Source organism: Parus major, chromosome 6 (genome assembly GCF_001522545.3).
Source record: "Parus major isolate Abel chromosome 6, Parus_major1.1, whole genome shotgun sequence".
Lineage (NCBI taxonomy): Eukaryota > Metazoa > Chordata > Aves > Passeriformes > Paridae > Parus > Parus major.
Window position 1 is genome coordinate 20721167 of NC_031775.1, and position 17143 is coordinate 20738309.

At 59.7% G+C, this 17143-nt stretch overlaps 1 protein-coding gene across 4 annotated transcripts in view; it reads right to left on the bottom strand.

Annotated features, from left to right (window-relative positions):
* Positions 1–495: 495 nt before the first annotated feature.
* The window catches only part of PPRC1 (PPARG related coactivator 1), a 19385-nt gene continuing 2737 nt past the window's right edge, over positions 496–17143 (bottom strand). The window contains exons 1-14 of one of the 4 annotated variants that reach the window (XM_033515518.1): positions 13685–13768; positions 9778–9921; positions 9479–9634; positions 8980–9096; positions 5866–8605; positions 5408–5461; positions 4964–5021; positions 4529–4614; positions 3569–4361; positions 1937–2110; positions 1707–1770; positions 1379–1500; positions 1112–1263; positions 496–827 (exon numbers count right to left, since the gene is read on the bottom strand). In XM_033515518.1, the coding sequence (XP_033371409.1) occupies positions 724–827; positions 1112–1263; positions 1379–1500; positions 1707–1770; positions 1937–2110; positions 3569–4361; positions 4529–4614; positions 4964–5021; positions 5408–5461; positions 5866–8605; positions 8980–9096; positions 9479–9634; positions 9778–9837 (4680 nt within the window). In that variant the 5' untranslated portion in view covers positions 9838–9921; positions 13685–13768 and the 3' untranslated portion in view covers positions 496–723. Of the gene's footprint in view, positions 828–1111; positions 1264–1378; positions 1501–1706; positions 1771–1936; positions 2111–3568; positions 4362–4528; positions 4615–4963; positions 5022–5407; positions 5462–5865; positions 8606–8979; positions 9097–9478; positions 9635–9777; positions 13417–13684; positions 13769–17143 lie in introns of those variants that run through there. The other 3 variants (XM_033515519.1, XM_015632931.3, XM_015632930.3) reach the window with 3 other exon arrangements.

Sequence of the window (17143 nt, forward strand, 5' to 3'; positions counted from 1 at the left end):
AAGGCGGAGCCATACCAAGGAGCAGGCTCGAAAGGGACAGGCACACAGGGCAGTGGGCTCGGAGCGAGCAGAGCCCGGCCCGAGCTCTGGCCAGGAGCTATAGCCCGTTCCCAGCCCACTGCCGGGAGCGGTGGTGGAGGATCTTGCACTGCCCCGCCGTGGCCACTGCGAGAGGTGCAAGTGGCCCCAAAACGGCTGGGAGCCTCGGGGCACCAAGTCCTGCAACCAGCAGAGCCCAAGAGACGGTCACAGGGGTCCTCAGAGAGGCATTCACCCTGTGCCAAGCCACTGCAGGCTGCCACAGTGACAGTCACATGGTTGGTGACCTCAGTCCTGTCCCACTCTCCCCAGACATCCCACTCCGGTGTCCAGTCCATGATCTGTGCAATATTTCATAGGGCTGCACCACAGGCAGAGTCCCTGGGGCCTTGAGGAGGGCACAGCCTCAGCCAACACCTAGGAATAGCCCACGCAAAGGAGGAAACAAGGCAGTGCTGCTGTTTGGGCATCCGCATTTATTATACGTCTGGGGCAAGCCCAGGGCTGCCACTTGCCTGGACTGCTCCAGTTGAAGGCCAATGACCCATCCTCCTTAAATATTGGTTATAAAACAAATTTTTTTCCTTTTTCATTTTATTAAAAACCTCACCTCTCTCTCCATACTTTTTTTGCCTTTTGTATTTGAGTATAAAAGTGGGGGCGGGTGCTCCGCCTTGCCTGCCGCTACCTCCGCAGGCTGCGCTGTGCCTGCTGCAGCAGAGTGTCGAAGTCCAGGGAGTCAAACTTGCTCTTGACTGGAGCTGGGTCAAAATCCTCCCGGTTTGAATCTAGAAGAGATGGGGAGAGGCTGTCTTGAGCCCACAGAAACACTGGCACAGTTCTAGTCATTTCCACAGCAAACTTCTTGTTTCGCCTGCCAGCCTCTAGACCCAGAGTTGGACTGGCCTCCAACACAGTGCTGGAGAGACAGGGAACCTCCCTTCAGGGCAGAAGCGTTCCTGGATGTGACTCTGCTGCCAAACCTGACTGACCCCAAGGACAGGGACTCCTATGCCTCTGGAAAGAAGGACCCAGGGAAGCCAATCTCCAACTTGGAGGTTGCACAACTCACCCAAGTCAGCGTAATTCCTCCTGCAGAACTGCCTGCGGCCACCAAAGCACAAGTCGAAGGGCTGCTCGTCTGGGCGCCGCAGCTTGTGTCCACTCTCAATGGCGGCAAAGGCTTCCTCAGCATAGCGGTAGGTGACAAAGCCATAGTTATCCCTGATATTGGAGGAGATCAGCAGCAACAGTTATGCTTGTCCCCTTGAGTAATGGGAAAAGGGCCAAGAGAAGTCATTCCTGGGAAGGGACTGACCCATCTTCCCACAGCTCTTACCCCTCGGAGCGGAAATGCAAGGTACACTCCTCAATGTCCCCAAATACAGAGAAGCGGTGCCGCAGCTCCGACCGTGTCATCCTGCTGGGGATCTTGCCGATAAACACAACTCGCCTCTCCTCCTGCAGGCAGGGATGCCCCATCCATCAGCAGGACCTCTTGCACAAAGCACCCTCCCTTCATGGCCTCCCACCACACTGTGCCCTGGTCAGGGCCTCCCAGCAATGCTGCTGGCAAGACTACACCCCCCCTGTGGCTTTCTGAAGTGACAGAGGGGCTGTGGACCACCAAATTTCCAGCCCAAGATTCCCAGCCCTCCATCACTCACTATTGCACGTTCCTTCTGGAGGATCCTCTGCCTTTGGTAGTGGTCCTGTGCATCATAACTGTATCTGTCAGGGCAGAAACCAGACACGTGAATCATGGAATCATGGGGGTGTCAGAAGAGTGATTCCAAACACAAGGGAGATCTTGAAGGAGTGGGTCCATCCCTCCTCCACAGGAGGCTGGGAGATGGGCTGGGGAATGCTCACACCCCTGCAGCATGGCCAAGCTCACCTTCTCCACCTGTTACTCCTCCTGCGGGGTGAGGGGGAGCGGGACTGGCTGCGGGATGTGGACCTGGATGAGTAGGAGGATGTTGATGATGAGGATGAGGACCTGTCCCGGGACCTGCCACATGACCCACAGCTGGAGTGAGAGGAGGAGCTGTGGGAACATCTTGAGCGGTACCTGGGGGAAGGAGAAATATAGCTGAGCCCTCCCTTTGTCCAGCATCATGAGGCTCCAAAGTAGAAAAAGATCTCCACTGTCCCCATGGTATCTAGCATCCCACTCAGACGGGACCCCATTGTGGGGAAGCCTCTGCCCAAGATTGCCAGGGCAATAACAACACTATAGAAATGCTGCCCCCATTTGGCTACCAATGCCACAGAGAAAAGGAAGCAGGTTCACAGGTAGTTTCTGAAGAGCAAGAAATAATCATGGGGGAACTGTGAAGCACAGGGCTGTGCCTGGGAGAGCCCAGAAAGGGCTGGATTTCTGTGCTGAGCTCCACACGATGCACAGGACAACACTATATCCATGTTGTGCTCAATAGCCTTGTGAACAGAGACTGCAAGAGCTTCTCCAGCAGGGCCAGGGAAAGCTTAAGGACAGTAGGACCAAAACACCTCAGGGATTAAGTTGTGCTGCCTCCAGCCAGAAGCACAGTCCCCCTCCAGACATGCTGGCCAGAGGTGTTCCCTGCCATGGGCAAAAGCAGGCCTGGCAGGGCATATGCTGCCTGCCTCTGCTACATATTCTCCTGGAGGACAGCAAGTCAGGGTGGGACAGTACATGGGGGCATCTTCCAGCACAAGGCCAACTGACTTGCTGGAAAGCCAAGCCAGACATACTGCTTGACAATCCCCAAGCTGCTCATCCATGGAACATTGCACTTTTCTACCTGCCCTTTCCAGCTCCAGCTTCTGCATTTACTGGCCATCAATGAAGGGGTCTTGGTTGGACAAGCCCCTCATGCCCAGGGACATCTCCAGAACTGGCTGAACACCAAGAGAAGGACAGAAAGAGAACCCCTTCAACAGCTCCAGTGCCTCCCAGCCCAGCTGAGACAGGCTGCACATCACTCAAATGCACAAGGACTCTGAAAGAAATGCATCCCACAGAGACCAAGGTGCCCCACTTTCCTACACAGCCACCTGCATACAGAGAACAGGGAGCCCCCAAGGCACCCAAGCCAGACAGGTTTTTCCCTGCTTGCCTCCAGCATCTCCCTGGAGTGCTCCACTGTGGCTCCTCTCGTTTCAACACCAAGGGCTGTAGCAACCCCACAGCAGCACAAATATGAACACCTACCATACTACTCCAGAAAAAGCACCCAGAACCAAAGATGCAGGCAAGGACTTGTAACATGGATTGGGTGTTCCAGAAGGCTTAGTAAGGAAGGCTGGCTCAGTGGTGGCTTTGCAGGCACATGGGCCCAGATGAGGGCTGCAGCCAGAAATGGATGGGCAGCGTGTTGCTGCAGGTCCCCCACCCTCTATGAGCCAAACATCTCTTCAGAAGGGCCGCAAGGACAAAAAGATCAAATCCAGACATCTAGTAGGACCACAAAGATTTGTCTAGGCACTTGCAAAAGACCAGCCACTAGACAAGTGCCCCAAGAGCAAGCAACAGTGCACTGCTTACCTTCGCCACCGCTTGGGGGGTGGGGAGAGTGACCGTGACCGGGATCGGGAGGACGAGGATGAAGATGAAGACGAGGACTCACTAGCTCCATCTGAACTGGAGCTGAAAGAACGGCTGGCACGGCTCCGGCCAGCCCTCCAGCTGTCAGTAGAGGGTGAGTCCTGGGGTCTCCGGTAGCAGCGCAGGGACCTCTTGGCAGCAGCATGGCTGGGCTGGGCACTGGGAATCCGCACCTCCTGGTCCCGGCAGGGGGATGCAGCTGGAGACAGGAGCACTGAGGTGGGGGGACTGCTGCACCCAGTGGTGGCCTTGTTGGGGATGGTAGTCCGATAATCCAAAGGAGCTAGGCAGGCCATCCCCAGGGGCTCCTGGCTGTGCCCCATGGTGGTGTTAGGGGCCGGTGGGGTGGGCTCAGGTTGGTCCAGCGTCCGTTTAGTTAAGGAGGAGATGGGTTTGATAGTGATGTCCCGGTGGTGTTTGACATTCCAGCGGGAGCCACTTTTGGCAGGGGGCTGCGTGCCAGGGATATTGCTGCTCTCGGGCCGTGGTGTACCCAGGATGCAGTAGTCATGGTCTCCTGAGCAAACGTGGCTGGGGGCTGTGCCGGCAGGGGCTGGCACCATGCTCTTCACTTGGATCTTATTTGGGAGCAGTGACTTGGCTGTCATCAGCTTGGTCGTCTTCTGGAGGCCTTCCTGGGGCATGGACCCAGGTGACTTGGTCTTGGCCAGAAGTGAGACAACAGGCAAAGGCTTCCAGAGCTGGTGAGGAGGTGTCGCTGGGGGCGTGAGGCCTGGGAGAGCACCAGAACACTTACATGAGCAGCCCTTTGCTACAATCCACCCAGCTGTGGCTCCCTCATGTCCCGACCCCCCTCCCTCCTCAAGGTGTCCCCCCAAACACACAACAGCCCTGCCACAACATGGCAGACTACCTTCCCTCACCCCAAGTATATATTACCTGCTACATTGGCCAGCTCAGAGGCCTGCAGGCCATCTGGGGGCTTCCTGTCCTGCTGGGTTGGTGCATCCTGCTGGATCTCAGGCCTGAGAATGGGAAAGGAGCTTTGTCAAACACAGCAGACAAAGCCTAGCCTCACTCCCCACACCTGGGGTACCCAGTCAATCTGCCCCACTGGCCAGTTCATGAGGACAGAAGATCCAAGAAAGCTGCACGGATAAAACTTGCACAGCCTGGTCAAGCCCATCACTGCTTCTCCCTATTTTTCTCCCTCAGTTCCAGCTCTGTCCCAGTCCAGCAACAAGCGCAGCCCCTCCTGGACCAATGGACACAGCCCCAGCACACTTCACACCCTGCCAGGACTGAAAGCTGCCCTGTGCCCTTGCTCTGCTGGGCTCCACGCTGAGCATCAGCTGCCAAGTTCTTGATACTCACCCAGAACTCTCTGTCAGCAGTCCTTCCTCAGGGGGGTGTGCAATTTCCTCCTTCTTGGCTGAAAAGAGAACAGCTAGGTGAGAGTGGCAACAAGTGGGGTTGAAGAACAGGGTCCACAAAGCACCCCAGGAACAGCTTGGAAGAGGGTTCACAGCACCTGAAACCCAGCTCCCTGGAGATAGGAGCTGAACATCCTTTTTTCCTTCACAGACTCCTCCCCACCCCTTTGGTTGCCATGGGGACCCCCAGGTGTGTTTCCACAGGCCAAGGAAATAGAGGCAAAGACAGCCCCAGGACAAAACACCTGGGCAGGATAACAGGAGCCCACCCGCAGCAGCATCGCAGCCCTCCCACTACCACCCTGACACAGGGAGCATAGACAGTCCAGGGAGGCCGGGATGGCATGGAGGGAGTCCTGCAGGTGATGGAATGCCAGATCCGCACCTTCAGACTTCTCAAACTGCTCCAGCAGGCTGGACAGGTCGGTGGCTTCAATCCCTGGACCAGGGAGAAAGCGCAACAAGTCAGATCAGCTACAATTCTCCCAGCACTGCAGTGATGCACCCCAACCCCGTTCTCCCCCTGCATCAGCCTCCCTTGGATGGTAGGGCAAGCACTGGGGAGGAAAAGCAATAACAGCCTGCAGCAGCTCTGTGTCTCCCACAGCAAGGACAGGAGCACCCAGCTCCAGTTCCAGAAGGGAGTAGTTTCAGGACAGCCAACCCAGACCATCTGTTGTAGACGACATCCTAGCAGAGCACTGGGAAGAGACTGCAAGCCTGTGGGCATAGCTTTGCCACCCTCACCCCCAGAAGTGCCAGCAACCAGTCCTGCTACCCAGGTTGCCAGCAGCACTGCAGCCTCTGACACTCAACCCAGCATCCTGCAGCTCTCCCACTCACCGATCTCGCTGATGAAGGCTTGCACAATGTCCTTGCTGCCATCACTGGGCTGGGCTGGGCTGAGGAGTGGCTGGTGCCTCCATGGCTGCACAGTGGGTGCCTTGGTAGGAAGGCTGCTCTCTCGACCTGCTTTCCGTGGTAGTGCCACAGCCTGGGAGGTGGATTTTTGGCCAGGCAACTCTTGCCCAGCAGCTGCCTTGGGCTCCAACAGGGCTTTCTCCACTGCCTCCTTGCCTGGCCCTACAGCCTTCTCCATGGCATGGGTGCCAGGGGACTCCCCAACAGGGATGGGAGACACCTCTTCTGGGCAGCAGATGGCAGCTGTGGGGGCCTTTAGGAGCTGGTTGGGCACTGCAGTTTGGGGCTCCTCCAGAGGCTGGGTGGGGACAGCCTGGGGGACTGGAACTGCAGGAGGGATCCTGCTGGGCTGGGCAGTGGCAGCTGAGGGGGCTGGCAGGGGCTGGGCTGGGGCTGGAGCCAGAGGGGCCTTGGGTAGAGAGCTCTCTCCTGCCAGCCGTGCCTGCCTCCTGGGGCCTGACACCCTGCCAGTCACGGGCCTGGCTGGGCCACCTGCAGCCCCCATCTCGCTGGTCGGGCCAGCAGGTGACTGGGCAGGGAAGGCTGGTGGCTCTGGGCAGCTGAGCATAGGGGTGGCAGGAGGCTGCCCATGCAGAAGGGCTGTGCCAGGGTGGCTGCCAGCTGGGAAGGTGGGGACGGCCTGCACTGCTGCTCCAGGGTCCCTGTACGCAAGGGAAGGCACCGGAGGCGGTACAGGGATTCCTGGCCAGTAGGATGGTGGTGCCCACCCAACTGGGGCATAGGGGGCACCTGGGCCAAATGGAGGCGGGGGTGGCACAGGTGGAGGGGGCCAGGCCATGGCTGGAGGCGGGAGGCCAGGCACCATGTGAAAAGTACTGGAGGAGCTGGCACTGGGTGGTGGGGGCAAACCATGGCAACCCATGGGCTGCGGGCTGAAGCAGGGCCAGGAAGGCACTGGTGGGTAAAGGGCATAAGCACCGGCAGAGGCAGGCGGCATCCCAGTGGGGGCCACCCCAGCAGCTGGGGGCACGTTTGGTGCAACAAAAGGCATTGGTGTTGATGGGGGTGGCGGAGCTGTGGCAGGTGCTGGGGCTGAAGTCAGAGCAGTGGGAGTTTTGGTGGCAGGAGAAGGGACAGCAGCAGGGCTGGTGGGTTTGTCTAGTCCCTTCTGAGCACCGTCTGCCTCGGTGGCAGAGCGCATGGGTGACACCAGGCAGGGGATCTCTGCCAGCTCTGTCGGAGGCTCGGGGACACTGGGCCACTTGCTGGCCACTTGCTTCTTGCCTTCCTGGCTGCCACCCGTGCTGAGCTGACGGTGCAGCATGCGGATGCGGTACTCACGCAGGCTCAGGGCCTTGGGCTTGGCTTCCTTAGGCAGGCCCTCACTAGGCTCTGTTGCTGACAGGCTCTGGGTAGGCTCCAGCCCAACACCTTGCTCTGGGAGATGAGAGGCAGCCTCCGAGACCCCACTGCTCTGTTTGGCGGATGGCTGAGCATCTCCCTGGTCCCCAGCCTGGTCTGTCAGGCTGGGACATGCAGCTGCTGGCTGCCCTTCCACGCTTCGTGCAGTCTTCTCCAGGGGTGCCAGAGTCTTGATCTTCTCCAGGGCCACACTGACTGTTTCTGGTGCTGGCTCCTTCTGCAGCTCCTGCTTCACTTTCTTGGGCAGGAAGGCCCCTGCTGTGCTCCGAGGCCTGCCCCGGGGGCACGGTGCCCGCTCAGCATGCAGCTCCATCTGCCCCTCCTTCCGGGCTCGTTCCAGCTGTTGAGCCAAGAAGTCTGAGACCTGAACAGAGGGACACTCTGCCCGCTGCCGGCTGATGGCTGGCTGGACATGGGGCTGTCCAGAGCCAGTGGAACGGAGCCGGTGGGCTACGCAGTCCCTGCCAGGCCTGGCCTGCTTGCTTTGGCCCTCCTCTGTTTTCTTTTTCCTACTCTTCCTTGCTCTCTCACGGCCCCGTCCCTTCTCAGAGCCTTGACGTTTTCCATCTGCAGGGGCCTCTGTACTGTGCCAGGCGCTGACATTGGGACCTGAGGCTCCAGGTGCCGCTGTCTCCAGTGGGGAGGTGGCCTCTGGGACAGTGCATGAAGGCTCCTTCCCAGGCAGTTTTTTCTCCTCCTCTTCCACCCGATTTTTCTGGTTTGGAGCTCCTGGCAGCTCCCCTCGATCTTCTGGGATTGACTCCCTGGTACTCTCCTCTACTCCCAGGAGCTGGGGCTCCAGGTCAGAGGAGCTGGGAGTCAAGGGCTGCAGGACCACAGGGATCTCCACACTCTCTCCCTCTCGAGGCACAATTTCGAGCAAGACAGGACTGCTCAGAAGTTCTTTGGCCACAGGCTCAGTGTCAGGGTCCAGGCACACAGTAAAGGTGGGCAGGCAGTAGGGGTGCATGGACTTCACCAGCTCACTCAGGGATACATCACCTGTATTGATGATGCAGGGGTCTTCATGCTCCTCCAGCACTGCCCCAGCCTCACTCACACAGAAATCCACAGCCCCCATGCTGCTGTCTAGCTCCAGGCCCAAGGCAGCCTCCTCCTCTTCTTCCTCCCCATCACTGCGCTGTGGCAGGGGCTGCTCTCGGACTCGGTGCCAGCCTGCCTTCCGCTCCACCCTCGGGGTGCTGCAGACTTGCTTCTTTGGCAGCACTGGGTCCTCGAGGCCATGAGCAGCACGGTCCCAGGCCACATCTGTGTCAATCTGGGAAGGGGGACCACAGCAAACATCAGTTCCTGGGCTTTTAGCAGCACTTCCCCAGGACAGCAAACTGGGTCTGCTGCAACTCTACAGCAAAGCCCCACAGCAGACAAAAAAGGCTGGCACACATTTGACCTGCCCACTAAAACACAGTAGAGCTGGAAATTTAATGCTCCTATGAGAGATCCCCAGTCTGTGGCACCCACCCCCTGAGGCAGACCCTTCTCCCACTACCACTGATGCCTTGCAAAAGCATCGCTTCTGAGAAAGGATGCTTGTGCCAGGCGGGAAGCCTGGGGCTGGGGGCTGCATCAGGGACAGTTATCCCAGCACCACCCCAACACTGCTGCTTCAGCTTCCCCTACTCAGCTGCTCACCTTCCCAACCACAGAGACACTGCTGCTGCTGCTGACAGGCCTGAGAGCCTTAGGCTGTTCCAGTGTAGGACTCTCGCACTCCAGCAATGGGCGAGATAAGGTGAGAAACTTCTGAAACTGGAAAGATGAACAGAAGATGAGACCGTGGCAGATCTATGCTGCTGGGCCTCCCCCAGCTCCACAGTGCCCATGCACTTCACCCCACAAAGCCCAAGAGCAAACGGCCCTGTTTCACCCACACTGCACACAGCTCCCACTGGGGACATGCTGCTCCCCAAAGCCTCTGGCACATCTCTGGCTCTATATAAAGACCCAAGGTGAAGGCGTGGCCCTCCAGAGCACTTCTCTCATATTGGAACCGTCATGAGAGTACATCTCAGAGTACTGGGGACCAGGGTCCTACTACTTCAGAGCACCCTCATACTAGGACCTAGCAGAGCCCTGGCTGAGCATCTTCCCAGGGGCTCTGGGGTCAGGCTGCATCTGCCCTCCAACTTACCGAGGGATTTTCCCGCTCACGAGGTGAGGTTAGCAGTTCTGCATCCATGATGGTGTCAAAGGGGGACAGGGTCTCATCATCTGTGCTGTCCAGGATCTCTGTGATGGCAGTCAGCAGGGACAGCTCGTTCTGTGCATCCAGGCAGGCCTTGCTCTGCTGCAAAGGTAGGGATGGTCTCAGAGGGTGATGGGACAGTCACAAGACCTGGACATGGAGGACACTGCCACCACCCCACCCCCCCATACCACAGCCAAGGCCAGCCCAGCTGCCACATCCCACATCTGTGTGTGAGCTCCCACCTCGCTCAGAGAAAAATCCTCAATGATGGAGATCACAGAGGAGTCGAGATAGTTCTGCATTGTCCCCAGGATCTCTTCAGCTTCTAAGATGGTTTCTGCATCCAACGATGTTAAGTTCAGGTCATCCTCCTCGAGGGAAAAGCACTGCCGAGGAGCATGGGGAGCCAGGTAAACACTTTGCACAGCCCCACTACCAGCACTGATTTCCTTGCAGCAGACATGGGCTACCAACAACCTGTACTGCAAACAGCGTCTGGGCACCCCCAGCACCCTGAACATGCAGGGGACGCAGCTGCAGGTCAGAAGGTGGCACAGGGGACCTTCCCCCTTGCTTTCAGGAGAGTCCACTGCACAACCCCTGTGCTGGTTTCAGCCTGAGACCCTTCCAATTACCCAGGATGCCTCCACACTGAAAATTTCTGCCTGATTCACTCTGCAGCTGCATGACTGAGAAAGATGAATGGATAAAACACCAGGATCTACCCAACACCACACATGCAGAACAGGGAGGGGACAGACTAGTTCCCGCCACCTCATGGACTGTCACGCGCTCCTCCAACTCTGGCTGTTGGTGCTTCAGATAAGCCCAAAACCATTACGAAATTCATAACAAAAGTGCAGGAGTCAGCAAGAGGGGTGCAGCCAGCTGCTACTGCTGGAGCCCTACCCCAAATAGCTCTGCTACAGGCTACAAGAGGACATGGTCTGTGCTTGCAATCCAGGACTAAAACAGCTTTGTTACTCTTCTTCCTTCAAATTCCCACCCCACATCCTTTCCAGTCCCCTAGCCACCTCCAGGGATGCTTGGGTAATTCTGACTAACTTCAAAAAAGTACTTGCATTGCATTCCAGGGTGCCATGCCATACAGCCATGCTGCAGGATGGCCAGGAAAAGCCAGATGCTGGGCAAGGGCAGGGGCTGCAACTCCCAGTTGAGAAGAGCCACAGGACATACAGAGCAGAGCAGCAGTGCAGGTGTGTCACCGGCACAAGACAGGATGTGAATTCCTGTTTGCAGATGGGCTTAGGCAGACAGATAATGGAGGCTGGGAAGATAAGGGCACCAAGGACAGAGCCCTGGGAGAGTAAGCCTCCCTCCCAAAGATATCCGGGAGCACACTGTGATCCATCTTCCTGCCCTTGGAGCAGAACCAGCACCGTAAGAAAACAGCTGAACCTTGGGGGATGCACATGTGATGCAGTTCACCTGTGTCTCACATAGGTACCACAGCTTGTGTGAGCCTATGCAGAACAAAATGTATCTTGTCCCTAGAGAGAACCTGCTAATACTTTGAAATCATCTTCTAGCAAGCAGTAAACTGCAGCAGAGAGATAGCAGGCATTTCACAAAATAGGTATTTCTAAAATACAACAGCACCAAAGCCACATGCCCAAACCCCTGGTCCCTGGTGCTCTTCAGAGACTTGCTCCAATAATACAAAGCAGGCACCACTGGCCACAGCACAGCCAGGAGCCCTGTGCAACCCCAGAACACAGGCACCCCAAGATCAGGCTGGGAATCAAAGCCAGGACACCCCCAGAAATGCGCTGAAGCTACTCATCCCAAATTCCCCCAGTCTGTGACATGACAGTCTTAAAGACCAGGAGTCTGCAGTGGTTTGGGGCTCAGTAGCGAGGCCAGCCTCTCTCAGGGCCCTCTGCCTGGAAGTGGAGCCCACAAGTGACATCAGGACATCACTCCACCCCACCATGCAGATCAGACTATGGAGCAGTTTTAGAGCAGCTTTCCTCCTCAGCATCCCCAGTCCCCTCCCTCACTGGAGCTGGCTGCTGGTCAGAGCGCAGCGCAGAGCCTGCTGGCAGCCCTCTAGGCGCAGCCTGGATGTGATTCCCGGCCAATCCTCACAAAGATACTGGGAGGACATCCAGGCTCACACGCCCAGCCCCGGCGTGCAACCCTGAGTCAGTGGTGACCGGCAGGCAGAGGCACCCTGGCCACCGAAGGAGCCAGCAGGATGGAGCATCAGCAGCCCAGGGACACGGGAACCATCTGACCCCTGCCTGTAGATGCTAAAGGGATCCAGAGGACACCGCGGGGCTGCAGAGCCCTGCCCATCTGGCCACAGGGCTGGCTCTCCCCAAAGAAAGCTTGTAATAAGAGGTTTCCAGCTGTGATCAGAGCTGGACATTAGGGAGGGAAATAAAACCCTCCCACTCAAATAGCCTCTTTCTGTGGCTGCTGCCCGCAGCCCGGGAGGGAGGGAGGGAAGCCGGGCAACCTCCCATGCCTTCCTCGACTCCCTTGACTCAGCGCCTTGCAACAAGGAGTCCCACAGCCGTGAGTCACCGGCCTGGGCTGTGTTCCCCCAGGACTTCCTTTGATCCACCTGGGGACGGGCACCTCCTGCAGCCCTCATCGCTTGAGCATCGCTTGTGCGTCGGGGCGGGGGTACGAACCAGCCCAGCCTGCTCCAGCGTCCCTGCCCGCTCTCCTCCCTGCTAGAGACCCCTGATACTCCAAGCCCGGAGAGGAGGGGGCTTTCCTTCACAGCTCCCTGTGTTTGCTTTACAGCAGCGCTGCGGAGAGGAGGGTCACGGGAATATTCAAGGACAGACTTCGGCTCTGGCCACGTTGTCCCCAAGCAACCAGCACTGCCGGGGAGAAGGAACGATGCCTACAAGAGTGGGCTGTGGGCACATGGGGTACTGGAACTGGAGCTAGCTGCTTGTAATGGACACAGGACCACCAGCTCTTCCGGCACCCACCCGGCGCAGGGTACACTGCGCTCGTTGCTCCGAAGCGTAGGAAGGGACAACGGAGGCCCCCGCAGGCCGCGGGTGACACGTGTGCCCGGCGTGCTGCGGCTACGCCCCGAGCACAGGGCGGCCATGGTGCCCGGTTGGCTGCCAAGGCTGCTCTTACAGCGCCGGAGCTGCAGGCAAGGGCGCGGGGTGAGCCTGGGAAGCCGGGGGGCTCCGCCCGGACAGCGCGGCACAGCCAGAAGATGCTCCGTGGATTCCTCTGCTGCTTTCGGAAAACATCAGGCGGGAACACACCTCTCTTCCCCCCATACGCAGCCTACTCTGCTCGCGTCGGGGAGGGGCGAGATGGGGCTGGCGTCCTCCAGCCGGGGGTCGGGATGGGGGGGAGGTCTCCCACGCAGCCCCTCGGCCACGCAGGAAGACCCTGGTAGAGGCAGAACCCTAAGGCTTCCCCCGAAAACTCCCGACAAATGCACAACGCAGGTGCCCCCACGTCCCTTCCTTGAGTGCTGCCCATCCAGACAGCAGCGTACTCGCACCCAGCCCAGCCCCGGCAGGGGCCCACCGGGGCCGGTGACAGCGGCAGCGCCGCGCCCCACACCTGCCCCGGCGCGGGAGCCTCTTGCTACAGGACAAAACCCCGCTTCCCGTGGATAAGCTCTCCGTACCGCTCAGGGAACCTCCCCCGGCCCGAGCCACGTTCTGCACTCACAGTTCCTGCCACTGAAACCGACCAGTGTCGGTGTCCCAAACCGCGCCAGCCCCAGCTCCCCGCGGTCGCAGGTGGCAGAGTGCGGCGCCCGGATGGAGGGACCGAGGGGGAATGACGCGAACGACATCCCCCTGTCCCCCACTACACGAGGCTGGGATGTCACCTCCCGCGGGAGACACCAAGCCGCCCGTCCCGCCGGGTCCCATGGCCGTGGTGCAGCCACCCCAGCCTGATAACCTCCCCGCGCTGATACCCCACCCCGGCGAGAGAGCTCTGGGTACCCCATTCCCCCACCCATAGAAAGGGCGTCCCACTCCAGGACCAGCAAGGGCACCGCCGGCCCGAGCTGCGCCCCGCGCCCGCCGCCGGTGCGGCGGGCCCGCTCCCAGCTACACGTGGTGCTGCCGCCACGGGAGCCGCCCCGGCCTCCACGTGTCACGGCGCGGCCCGCCAAGCCCCGCCGCCCCTTACCTGCAGGGGGCTGCCGGCCCGGAAAGGCGGCTCGCGCAAGGCTCCGCCGCTCGCCAGGCTCCGCGGAGCGGCAGCGGCGGCAGCACCACCGGCCCCGGCCCCGTTGGCGGCGGACACCGCTCCGCCCCGCCGCGCCGCCATCTTGGCGCCTCTGCTCCCAGCGCGGCCACTGCCGAGAGCGCCACGTGACCACCGCCCGCCCAGCACTACAGCTCCCGGCGACCTCCGCGCCGCACCACCCGCGCGCGGCACGCCGGGAGCGCACCCTTTCGCCGCCGGCCGCGCGCCGAGAGGCGGGCACCGGCCTGAGGGGGCGCCCGACCACGGGAGCGCGGGCGGCCATCTTGAGGGCGGGCAGGCCCTCGGGCTTCGCCGCCATCCTTGCGGCGGGCGGGGACGAGGAGGGTCGGCCCAGCCCCGCGGTGCGGCGGGACTGGCGGGAAGCGCCCCCTGGGGGCGGGGCAGGCGCGCATTTTCCCGCGGCGCCACGGGCCCGCCCCGCGGACTCTGGCGTACACGTGTGCGGGGCCGGGCCGCATGTACCCGCGCTTCCCGGAAAGCAGGGACAAAACTGCTGTGGAGGAGGCGGCTCGGCGTCCCCTGGCTGGGAGCGTTCCTTGTGCCTGAGGTGCCTGGCAGCGCTGCCATGGTGCTCCGTTGAGCCCAACCTTGTGTGGAGGTGGTGGGCACACACGCACATGTGATGGGCACAGGGAGGATGAAAAAAACTATTGGGTGTGAAAGGAGGGATGAGCACTGTGAGCTGCCGTTAAGCCTTCTGTCACGGCAACGGGGCAGGGTACCGAAGTCACTGCTTGTGCCTAAGCTTGTGTTGCTCCCCAAAGCTGGCACACAGAAAATCACCTGGAAAATGTGAGGGAGCCAAACTTGGCTCACTGGACACAGTTGCTGTCCAAGCCTGGCTCCCCAGGAAGGCAAGGGATGCCAGTGTGCACAGGCACATGGCCTGGCCTCTTTGGTACCCGCTGCTCAGGAAGCCCAGAGTCCCTTCGGGTGCTGTCACTTCCTGTGACTTTTCTGGCTTCCAGACAGTAGGATCATCTCATGGAGTTCAGGGATGTGCTTACAGTAGCACAGGTGCAGTGTGGACATGTCACTGGAGCTCTGCACTACACGATTTGCCTGGCAGGGACTAATTGTCCCAGCCTCTGCATCAGTCCCTGGAGCACAGACCTGCCCAGGCCAGATTCCCTTGGGAATCCACAGGATAGAGCTGCTTTTCTCGACCTTGTGTGCCTGGTCATTGGGCTGAGCTATGTCTGACACATGGAGCCTCATCCTGCTCTCCTTCCTTCCGCCCCTGCCACAAGGGACTTTCAAATGTGATCACTTGTCCCGTATCACCTCCTCCCTTGCAGGGGCTGCTCCTCCCTAGCTCTCTGTGCAGGGGAGCTGCACCCTTCCATCTCCTCGTCCAAGGAACCCACAGTACCTCTCACCAACACTTGCATATGGCCAAAATGCTGTCAGGCGGCTGTGTCCTTCTCGTGGGCCATGGATCCATGTCTGAATGCTGCAGAGCACACGTGTTGCAATGGGTGAATGTGAGCATACTGCTGGGGTGTGGGGGATTTTGCTGGATATAGCAGGCTCCTCAGACCAGCACCTGCCTCTGGCACTGCAGAGGGAGGTGGGGAGGCTGTGCAAGTGCTCCAGGATCTCTGCAGCCCAGGTGTGGTTGCCCCTCCAAAGGGCACTTTGCTTCCCCTGAGCTCAATAAAGCAATGAACAAGTCACTTTTGAAACATCCATGTATCTCTCCACTAGCCTGAGGAGAAGTGTCCATAACCTGTCACCCAGAGACCTGCTGACAGGGATGTGGAGCTATGTTCCCCTTGGAGCTTTCCTTCTCCTGCTCCGTGCCCTCCTTTCCTGTCATGTTCTCTCCCTGGGGCACATCCAGGGCATGCAGTGACCTGCCTAATCCCCCTGTCCCTGTGTGTGGCAGGACCCTGCAGCACAACAAGGCTGATTTCTGACAGAGCACTCCTCTGGTATGCATACTGTAAAGTGGGACCATATTCCTTGCACATAGGGTCACTGGAGTGTGACCATAGGGAATCCCACCTGCAGGTACCTCCCTTCCCCAGTACAATCCCCAGCAGGGATGCACTCCTGGCACAGGGCAACACCAGGCATTCCTGCTGGTTTACAAGAAAAACAAACAACAGCCAGAAAGGAAAATGCGCATTCTACATCCCCGGTTCCCCTCCCTTCCCTCTGTATTGTGACCACTCCCTGGCCAGGCACAGCCAGATGCTGCTCAGGGCCGTCCGGTTTCAGCCTGTGCAGCACCCAGGGTGGGCAGCTTGTTCAGGGCTAATAGGCACAGCCTGCAAAGGAGAGCTCAAAAACCCGCGTGATGCTTAAAGGACACTCCACTCAGTAAAAAGGAATGTGAGTCCCACCCAGACAGGAGCAGATGGGCTGGAATTGGTCCTTCAGAGAGAAGAGAGGGCTTTGGCTCCCCAGAGCACTTTGCTCAGCACAGGACGCTGCTCCCATCCTGGGGCTGGGGCTGCATCTTGGCAGGACAGTAGAGGGACAGCGCTTGCCTTTGCAGACTGTGCTCTGGCCCCACAGCCAGTGTACAGGAGCACACTGCGTGGGGCTGGGGCAGGATCCCTGGTGAGATCCTCTTGGGCGGGTGTCCCCCAGGGAGACTCTGTCCGTACGGCACCCTGCTCCTTCTGCCCTGGCATCTCTCTGGCCCCCAGCCTCAACCGGGATGCAGTCATACCCCTCCCTCACAGGGTGCAGCACAGACCAGAGCAGCTCCTAGCCTCTTGCTAGCAACCTCTGCCATCCCCGCACAAGGCACAGCAAACGCCGATCACGATGTCCCTGATTGTGCAAAGCGCTGCTGCGAACCTACTTCCTTCCTGCCCCCCGGCCCTCTCTGGCCCCTTCCCTCCCACCTACAACCATTACAGTGCCGTGTCCTCCTCGTGCCCTAGGGCTGGGAGACTGGCAAGTTCCCAAAATGCACAAGCCTTAAGCAGGCTACTCCATGCGGAACAGCCGTGGCGTCCTCTGCTCGTCCCCACGTCCTCCCAGGTGGAAACCCCAACAAGCCGCCCTGAGACACCCGTGGCGTTCATCGGCGCCCCGGACGTGGGTCCCTGGGCACTCGTCCCTCCAGTCGGGTCTCTGCCGGGCTCTGAGAAGAGCACCCCCGGCCGGGGAGGAGGGATGGAAGCCTCAGCCCTGCACCGCCCCCGGGAGCCCCCGCAGTCCTGAGAACCCTCATCCCCCCACGCGGTCTGGGGAGAGCGCTACCCGTGCTCCGACGGCCGCAAACCCCAGGGGGCAGCGCCTAGAGCCTCCTGGGTGCGGAGGGGGGACCCCTCGTCCTTCGCATCACGTCCTCCCTCGCGGACGCCCCCTCACACATCGGAATCCCCCCGTCCCTCACGGTGACTGGAGGGGGGGCCGGAG